This window comes from Strongylocentrotus purpuratus, unplaced genomic scaffold (genome assembly GCF_000002235.5).
Source record: "Strongylocentrotus purpuratus isolate Spur 01 unplaced genomic scaffold, Spur_5.0 spur5_scaffold_4, whole genome shotgun sequence".
In the NCBI taxonomy this organism is placed as follows: domain Eukaryota; kingdom Metazoa; phylum Echinodermata; class Echinoidea; order Camarodonta; family Strongylocentrotidae; genus Strongylocentrotus; species Strongylocentrotus purpuratus.
In genome coordinates, this window is record NW_022145610.1 from 10,277,876 (window position 1) to 10,287,616 (window position 9,741).

Sequence of the window (9,741 nt, forward strand, 5' to 3'; positions counted from 1 at the left end):
TGTAATATGTTCTCTGCGTTCAGTTCTAGTAATTAGTCTGGCTGCTTAGTTTTGAATTCTTTGTAATTTATTGGTGTGAACATCAGGAAGAGAATATAGTAAACTATTGCAAAAATCTATGAGAGATATAACCAGGGCATGAACCAGCTGCTATTAAAGGGGAAAAATGTACTGAAAAACAGGGGCGTGCCCCCCGGCCCAAAAAAAATGATACAATTTTTTATTTATGCCAATGGCTGACCTAAAAAGATGACCTTACCCACCCCCCGCCCACCCCCCCCCCCTTCCCAACGGAGCAAAATGTCAAATTTAAAAATTTCGTGACCAAAAAAAAAAAAAAGTGTCTTCCCCCCCCCCCCGGCAAGAAATTCTAGATCCGCCCCTGTCCGTAGTCGTATTATACCCGATGGGCCCCGAGTAGGGCCACGGGAAAGACACATATTCTCGTCATGATACACTCCCTTAATGTATACACCTCAATGGTTCCCTTTCCATGTTTCCTCTACATAATTATGAAGCACAGTCATGTACAAGATCGTACGCTAATATCAACCAATCAAATGTTCTAGTGCATTGGCTAAACTGCCTTTAAAAAAATTATATTGGGCTACATGTAAGCATATCGATACTTTACTTTGAAACGAGATACAAATTGTATTATATATATTTATTGCACTTTTTATATCTAATTAAGATCAGTGATGACTGATCACCAATTATTTTTGTTTTCGCATTAATTTGACAAAAGTCTCAGTAAACGGAGATGTCGTCTGACCACATGGAGAAGATCCAGCTAGTCTGCTTCCCGAACTTCTCGATGAAACTTTTACTTGGAGCATTACGATGCTGGTGAAATAAAAGTCAAGAAGAAGTATAAGAGTTGATTAAATATCAATTTGTTTCTCAGGTTTTGTTTTATGTATCCTAACAATATGCATGCACCCGATTGCATTTCGGAAAGAGTAGTCGAATGTGACATGTTGTGATTCTGCTAGCGGGAAAATGAAGAGGTGTATAATTATGTGCACTCTTAGTCAAGCGCAGTTTAGAATTAGATACAACTTTGCACATAAGGGGTAAAAATGGGAATATGCATTTTTGTTCGGTGAAGTGTACCCGAAATTGGTTACGCAGTGTTGGTAAACTCAGGCAAGGATCCAGGGGGGGGGCGAGCGGGCCTTGCCCCCCCCCCGCAAAAAATAAAAAATAAAAAGAGAGAGAAGAAAGGAAAAGAAGGGAAAGGGAAAGAGGAGAGAAAGGGAAAGAAAGAAGAGGAAGAAGAAGAAAAGAAAAGGGGGAAGAAGGAGTTCGGGGGGCAGAAAGGGCCTTGCCTCCCAGGTTGTTGCCCCCCCCCCCCCAATAAAGAAAATAAGAGAGAAGGAAGGGGAAAGAAAAAAGGAAAAGAGGTGATACTGGCGTACTGATAGGGGGGGGGGGGGGCTTGGGGAAATCAAATTCAAACGTGGTTTATTTCTAATTCCATAACGGTGGATTACAAATAATGCTGAAATGACATAATTACCTGACTTTTTAGTAAATTATAGTTTTGTATGTGTTAGTTGGAACATGACGAATTCCAAATTCCGAATTAACAGCCAGGCAAGAAATATGGTTCTTGAGATTCCTACATGTCAGGGCCTGAGGAACGGCGGGGATCGGGAGCCTCGAGCCCCCCCCCCCCTCCCCACTTTTTTTTGAAAAAGTATATTAAAGAGAAATAAAAAAGAAAGAGAGCAGGAAAGAAACAATAGTTAACTGCCAGTGTCAAAAAATAATGAGGCATCAAAATATGCTCATCTGACGGTAATTTATTGCCCCAAACCCCCGATTTATTTTGGGCTTTGCCCCGTGGATCCCACGCCAAAAAGTGTCCTGCCAGTGTCACAAAATAATGAGGTATAAAAAAAAAGAAGCTCATCTGACAATTAGTTAAACGCCTAAAACCCCTGAGCTTCCGGGGGCTCCACTGCCTCGACCCAACCAGGGGCCCTAAGGCGGGCCCCTGAATGCTTATCTGACCGTAATTTATTGCCTTAAACCCCCGAGCTTCCGGGGTCGGACAAGGTATCAAAATGTTTTTATCTGACCGCAGGCGCGAAGCCAAGGGGGGGGGGGCGGTGGGGGCGGTGGGGGCGGTGGGGGCGTAAGAGTAGAAAAGTAAGAGTAGAAAACGGTACAACGAATCGTCTTGTTTCTCTAATGATTTAATGAAACGTATAATCTTCTGTGTTTCGCGCGGGAGGGGTGAACCTGAATCAGACGAGGATTAAGAGTCGAGAACTGTACAGCGAATCGTCTTGTTTCTCTAATGATTTAATGAAACGTAAAAGCTGCCGCGCTTCGCGCGGGAGGGGGGGGGGGCGGTGGGGGCGGTGGGGGCGGTGGGGGCGTAAGAGTAGAAAAGTAAGAGTAGAAAACGGTACAACGAATCGTCTTGTTTCTCTAATGATTTAATGAAACGTGTAATCTTCTGCGTTTCGCGCGGGAGGGGTGAACCTGAATCAGACGAGGATTAAGAGTCGAGAACTGTACAGCGACTCGTCTTCTTTCTCTTATGATTTAATGAAACTTAAAAGGTTTCGCGCTTCGCGCGGTAGGGGAGAACCTGAATTCAGACGAGGATTAAGAGACGAGAACTGTACAGGGAATTATCTTGTTTCTATAATGATTTTATGAAACTTAAAAGCTTCCGCGCTTCGCGCAGGAGGGGAAAATTGAATTCAGACGAGGATTAAGAGTCGAGAACTGTACAACGAATTGTCTTGTTTCTCTAATGATTTAACGAAACGTCAAAGTTTCCGCGTTTCGCGGAGGAGGGAGGGGAAACTCGCCCCTCACTGCACCCACCCCCCCCCCCTCATTCGCGCGGGAGGGGGGGGGGGTGGGACTTAATACGTATTCTGTCTCTATAATTGAATGGAATTTAATTTGGCTCGCATAATTTCAAGTTTGCCCCCCCCCCTAAAAAATCCTGGATCCGCGCCTGGGTAAACTTTTACCCAACAAACATGCACGGACTTCACTACCGTCAGGCTAAATGTATAATCTATTGCCTCACTCTAAACCCCGCGCATGGTTTTATTTTGATGACAAATGCAGCGATACAAAAATAAAGGAATCTGTCGCTTGTAAACAAAATAAGACGCCATTGTACATTCAGCTGCACGCACCGTGGTATCTTCGGCGTTTCAAGAGGGAACAAATAATAAAGAAAGAAAATTCTGACGAAAACAATAGGTGATCTGTCGTTGACAGACCACCTAATAAATAAATAAATAAATAAAGAAAGAAAGAAAATTCTGACGAAAACAATAGGTGATCTGTCGTAGACAACAGACCACCTAATAAAGAATAAATAAAGAAATAAAGAAAGAAAATTCTGACGAAAACAATAGGTGATCTGTCGAAGACGACAGACCACCTAATAAATAATAAAAGAAAGAAAGAAAGAAAATTCTGACGAAATCAATAGGTGGTCTGTTGACAACAGACCACCTAATAAAATTAACAATATTACCAATAAAATCATCATCACAATTACTTATCTTGGAACTCATTCAAAGGAGATGGCCGGTATACACCATCTTATCAAAAACACCATCATGGCAAAGAAATGACTAAAAGGGTATGTACCATTCATTTTTCTATATTATACATGTACATCTAATTCCATGCAAGGCGATAAGTGGGTATGCAAAGGAATTGTTCCTTGCAACTATACTTCCGATATATGTGAAATGCTTTTTAGGGTGATGCATTTTTGTTTATTTTACACAACTTCCGCAGTTTTGAATTTTACTTGTTAGTACTAACTGTAAATGGCGAGAGAGGGTGAAAAAAAAGTTTCTCAGTCAACAAAGGTCTTGCATGTACTCACTAATCCATGCGTTAAGAGCTACATAAATGTAAATCGCAGTATATACCATATGCTACTTACTACCTTGGTTCTTAGTTCTTGGTTCAACTTACCATCAACCATAGGTACCAGCATGCTAACTATGGTGCTGTATTTATAAGAGTATGCTTATTGTGTCCTGGCTGTTTACTACAACGATGATAAAACCATGGTACTTGTTTTTATAATGATATGCTTATTGTGCCCTGGCTGTTTACTAAAACGATGGTAAGACCATGGTATTTTTTTAATAGGTTTGTTTATTGTGTCCTGGCTGTCTACTACAACGATGGTGAAACCATGGTACTTTATAAAGTTATGCTTATTGTGCCCTGGCTGTTTACTACAACGATGGTAAAACCATGGTACTTGTTTTTATAAGAGTCTGCTTATTGTGTCCTGGCTGTTTACTACAACGATGGTAAAACCATGGTACTTGCTTTTATAAGGGTATGCTTATTGTGTCCTGGCTGTTTATTAAAACGATGGTAAAACCATCGTATTTTTTAATAGGTTTGTTTATTGTGTCTTGGCTGTTTACTAAAACGATGGTAAAACCATGGTACTTTTTTAACAGGTGTGTTCATTGTGTCGTGGCTGTCTACTACAACATACAGGAATGTGAATGAGGCTGCACATAGTTATATTAATGAGGCTTTTCTGTCACAATTGTAATCATATCATTACTACCATTACCATCTTCAACAACATCATCATCATCATCATTCACCAACACCATCATCACTATCATAATCACCGTCACCACCATCATCACCATCATTATTATCGCATCACAGTCATTACATCATCATCATCACAATCATAATGGCCATCGCATCATTGTCATCAGCCTTACCGCCGTCACATTTCAGTTCATCTTCTTGACTGTAGACACACTCGTATTTCCCATTGCATATGTCCTTGGCCCTGTCCATGCAGTGAGGAGATCCAAAACATAGACTCTCAGGGCTCTCGCATGCTTAAAAAGAAAAGCAAACAAGAAATGACATGTGGATGCATCCCAAACTTTAAGGAATCGTTGAATCTATGGAAACTATGTCCACCTAGTACCCCATAAAAGCTTTTAAGAAAAGATCAAGTAAGTCACATGCTTGTTGGGTTCTCGTGGACCTCACCTTGAGGAAATTTGGTAGTTAAAAAATGGGAAAAACATGAAGAAGACTGCTTCTGTCTGGGGGGCATTATGTGAAACGGCCGATCGCCGCGAAAATTGGATGCATGTCAAGTAAAATGTATAGAATACTACAGTAAATTAAATTTTTGGAAAAATTCACTCATTTGCATATTTGTATTAGTTTATGCAAATAAGTTCATAAAATTAACATTTTTACCATAAATCATATATTCTTCATATTTAACCATTTTTTTTCCTCACTACATAATTCATTAGACCATATGGAAAAATAATATGACCAAAAAAAATTGGAAGAGCCAGGTTATTCCTTATGTTACCTCTTGTTTTGATAATTTCTTATGTATTTCATTGTTTTGTTTTTACTTATGTATTTTATTGTTTTGGTTGTTTTATTTGATTTCTAACTACAGTCTACTATTTTGACCTCCAAAACAAAAACCTAAACTTTAAACAAGACCAAAGAACAAATGTTTTATCTCTTTTTAGAAAAAATGATATTTCCATATGTTTTTACACAAATCACGAAATGAGCGATTTTCGGGCTGACATGCAAAGACAAAAGGTCACGTGACTTTGTAATTGTATACGTTCGATTTTCAAACAAATTCTTTTAAAAGATGCCCAAGGCTCGAAAGGAAAAAGTCAGTGAGCGGCGGGGCTTCATCCGTATGCGTTCCTGAACAATCAGAAAATTCGCGGAGGGGGGGGGGGGGGCATAATGCCCCCCCCCCCCCGTGGCCTCATTAGGGTTAACCCATTGCCGACAGGAATCAAGTTGTCCCTGTATTAAGCCAATGGGCATCAGAGAATTCAGTAGTCAAGGGGTTAAGGGGTAGTCAGCTACATAACACATTGCGCAGAATATAAGGATAAATGTACAGGACACATTCCATAGAAGCCACCAGAAAAGAGTGCAAGGTTCTTACCTATGGCTGTGACCCGTAGCTGGACAGAAGCATGTATGCCTTTGGGGAAATTGATCATAGCAAAACCTGTGTTGTTCTTGAGAGAATTGTTCCTAGAGTTGCTAATGCTTGCTTCGTTATCTCCATGTGCCAAGTAATAAGTAATATTTGCTGCGTTTGTGGGATCGTCTCCAGCACCAGCAGAGATTTCAAACAAGGAGACTAGCGGGCCATCAGACCAGGTAACATCCAGTAACTCCATGAAAAGGGTTGTACCTGGTTCGCCCTGAAATACATAGTGTGTGAACTTTTTGAAGTAGCTTGCTGGGGTGTTGCGATTCTCATCACCACCAGAGCGTTGGTCAATAGTCACCCAGTCTCCAGTTGGTACCTGAACATTCTCTAAAAAGGGCAGAGACAATTAAAGCAAAACATATCAATGATGTACATTCTCTTCTTTGATTTTATAACGAACCTTTACATTACAAAAAGCTCTCATTAAAAATATATGCCACCACTATTACACAGGAACCAATGTAATTCAGGTGGGGTATCGTGACCCCCATTTCGTTTCTCTCGTCAAAATTTGGACAGAGCCTTGCAGCTCTGCCTGATAGAAAATGTGAAGTAGGAAATATACATGTCCAAAAGTCAATCAAAATTTACATGAAGACTAAAATGAAAGTTCGAACAAAGCAAAATGACCCAGTATTGGCGATATATAACAACTAGCTTTCTCCCATCCTCTCTCCCTCTATCATGCTTATCTCTCTCTCCCTCTCTATATATATTAGTGGTCTCTAAAGGCAGGTTATTGTTAAATAAAGTTAGTCGCTATCAGAGACTTACTGATGAATTCAGAATGTTTGCAGAGACTCTCAGACTCATCTTCCCCTCCTGAGCAGTCTTTATAGAAGTCACAAACCCGAACATCATTCAGGCAGTCGGACCTATCACTACAGCCGAAACATCCTGTACATAATGATAATAATAATAAACAAAAATAATAATAATAATTTGAAGACGGATAGGAATAATAATAATGACAGTAATACTTACATAAATATTAACAAAAATAGTAATGATAATATCATCGAAATTGATGAAAATAATAATAGTGATAATAAATTTCATTTCTATAGTGCTTCATACAAATAAAGTGCTTTACATCAATTTGTTAAACTATCAAAGAATTGGTGCATAGTTAAAAGAATTAACAGCTTATACAACTTTTAAACTACACTTATTAAGGAAGTAGTAAGGCGAGGAGGTGAGTTGGCTCAATCGGTAAAGCCTCTGCATGTAAAACCAAAGAAAGTGGGTTCGAATCCAACCTAGGCGGATGACTGAGAGCTTGCGTTATGTGTTAATGTGCCCGTCCTGTTTCATTAATGCAGGCTATGTTAAGTGGAAAACACTCTACCCCTTGGAAATTAAATGGAGGCCCCGTGTAGACTGAGGAGAGTCAATACTTTGCATGTTATGAACACACTGCACTATTCGTATATAAGAGTAGGGGGAAAACCCGGTGTAGTAAACCCCCATTCAGTTACACCGGGAGGGGGGGGGGGGGGGGGGGGGTTACAGTGATTCAGTTCGCTTTTCGCCTCCAATTAAGGCACAGGTGGCGCAAAATTATAATACGTATAATAATAGTAAGCAATAAACAGACAAAATACATCTGTCAGCCGATAATTTGTATGATACCTGTACTTGGTATATGTACCAATTATCATGATGGTTGTATAATTTGCTCCTGCAACAATTGTTCTGCGTCAATTTCCTGCGCTAAATGATGTTTTTTTGTAACCTCAGCCTTGACCCAACACTACAGATATACATAATCCTAACCAAAACATAAAATCTAACTCTAGGTTTCACAATGGTAATACAAATTTTGAATTTCATAATCCAATCCTATTGAATATTACCAAAACATTGTCGCTGGCTCACAAATGGGAATATTCAGGAAAATGATAGAGGCAGAGCTATGATATTAGGATGTAAAGTTAGAATAGTCTGACTGTTTATGCTGAATAATACCAAATCTATTACTTAAGTCGGAATATATTTTTAGATTCACCAACACAGCCTCCTGCCTCGTAAACTGTATTTTGGGGGCTACTTCATTTAGCCAAGCTACCATGACAATATTAATAGTTCAAACTTCAGTATTGTGGCATGAATCCCCATCCCCGTCTCGAGAAAAAAGAAAGAAAAAAAGATTAAAACATAAGAATAAATATAAAGTTGAACAATGTACCTTCACAGTTGAATTCATCGATACCAACTGGGCAGTCATATATACCATCACATTTGTCGCTTGCATCGTAACACGTTTCAACAAGGGCACATTTATCCTGGTCTTCACCACAAACTACAGAAGGAAAAGGAAAACGTTAATAATCCCATTTTATTGTCTTTATAATGATGAAACCTGTACTGATGATGAAAAGTATAACGAGAAATTTAATTTGTCACTGAGGACGATTAAGGTGGTCTGTTATTAAAAACTGTGTGCGCTGATCTTGTTAAGGATTGTTACAGCTACAACATATCGACATTTGAAAGAAAATCGATCAATATTTACATAGTTACAATCCATTTTCGATAAATATGCTGAAGTCATAATATGCAAATTCGTATTTTGAGTTCTAAGACCAATATGATGATGTCATGATATACTTAAGGGCAAACTGAGACATGAAATCATTTTTCCGACACATACTCTATTTGAATATGAGAAAAAAAATTGGGGTCACCGGGCATCCGAAAGAGCTATAATGGATTTTGTATAGGCATGTTTTTGTCCATATATGCTATGTATTACAAGAACTCGTACGCACGAACATATATCTTGAATGGACGCTCATTTCGTTATTAATGGTCATAAAGAGATAAACATGCTATCAAATTGTTCGGAAAAAAATGCTCAATAACTTTAGCGAAAGAAAATGGCGATTCTACGTTACGTACGGCCATCACGCACGAAAATGCGCGCGCAGAGGTGTGCGCACACAAATTGTTTGAAATGCTGCAAATGGCCTGAAACGTACTCTAATTTGATCAAAAAGTGATTTTGAGCATTTTAAATTTTGTTTTTCAGTTTCAGTTTAGTAATGAAAATGACGAAAATCCATCGAAAGTAAATTGAGAGAAAATGGAAAAAGTTGAAATGAAATTAAATCAATCGTTAACATATAAATGTAGAGGAGCTGTAAGTGGGTTAAGACTAAACTGGATGGATTATGGTAAAAAATCATTATGCTGGGCCGAATTTAAATGTTATAAAAACAAAAGCAATAACAATGTCAACTCGATTAGAATTCAGAAAAGGCTTAAAATTGAATGATGGTCCAGCCAAGTAGCTGGGCAATTACCTCTCTAAGGAAATTTGAAAAAGTAAAATCAATCCTTAATTTTTGGAAAATGAGAAATGTATTCATGAAAAAGTTGTTTTTATCAAACTGCTAATAATCTCAAAATTTGTGTAAACTATTTCAGTATTACCAAAATATCTCCGTTGTCTTTTATATTAAAAAACAAATTGTTCTCTTAAAGATTGTTGATGCTTTTTTCAAAACATAATATGCCTAATTTGTATGTTGATTTGATGGTATCCTGGAGTGAACTTAGATATGTTGGATTTTTTTTAATGTACAAACATGTTCGAAATAAAGTATGATGGTACAATAGCTATATACAACTTGACATATAATTTAAAAATTGGTTTAACAAGGGGATTTTCATAATTAATGATATTATATAAAATGGAAATTTTATAT

The 9,741-nt window shown here is 38.4% G+C and overlaps 1 protein-coding gene across 1 annotated transcript; it reads right to left on the bottom strand.

The window, feature by feature from the left end:
- Positions 1-423: 423 nt before the first annotated feature.
- LOC115929301 (LDL receptor repeat-containing protein egg-1-like) lies at positions 424-8,561 on the bottom strand. Its single transcript, XM_030998024.1, has 6 exons — positions 8,555-8,561; positions 8,220-8,333; positions 6,806-6,928; positions 5,978-6,358; positions 4,752-4,874; positions 424-846 (listed from the first exon to the last, which is right to left on the bottom strand). The coding sequence occupies exons 1-6, from the start codon at positions 8,559-8,561 to the stop codon at positions 839-841; spliced, it is 756 nt and encodes a 251-aa protein (XP_030853884.1). The 3' UTR covers positions 424-838.
- Positions 8,562-9,741: the final 1,180 nt, after the last annotated feature.

Coding starts and splice junctions, on each gene's coding strand:
- LOC115929301 (XM_030998024.1), bottom strand. Junction 6,929..8,219: donor CGATGAATTCAACTGTGAAG/GTACATTGTTCA, acceptor CATTATGTACAG/GATGTTTCGGCTGTAGTGAT. Junction 4,875..5,977: donor GCTACGGGTCACAGCCATAG/GTAAGAACCTTG, acceptor TTTCTTTTTAAG/CATGCGAGAGCCCTGAGAGT.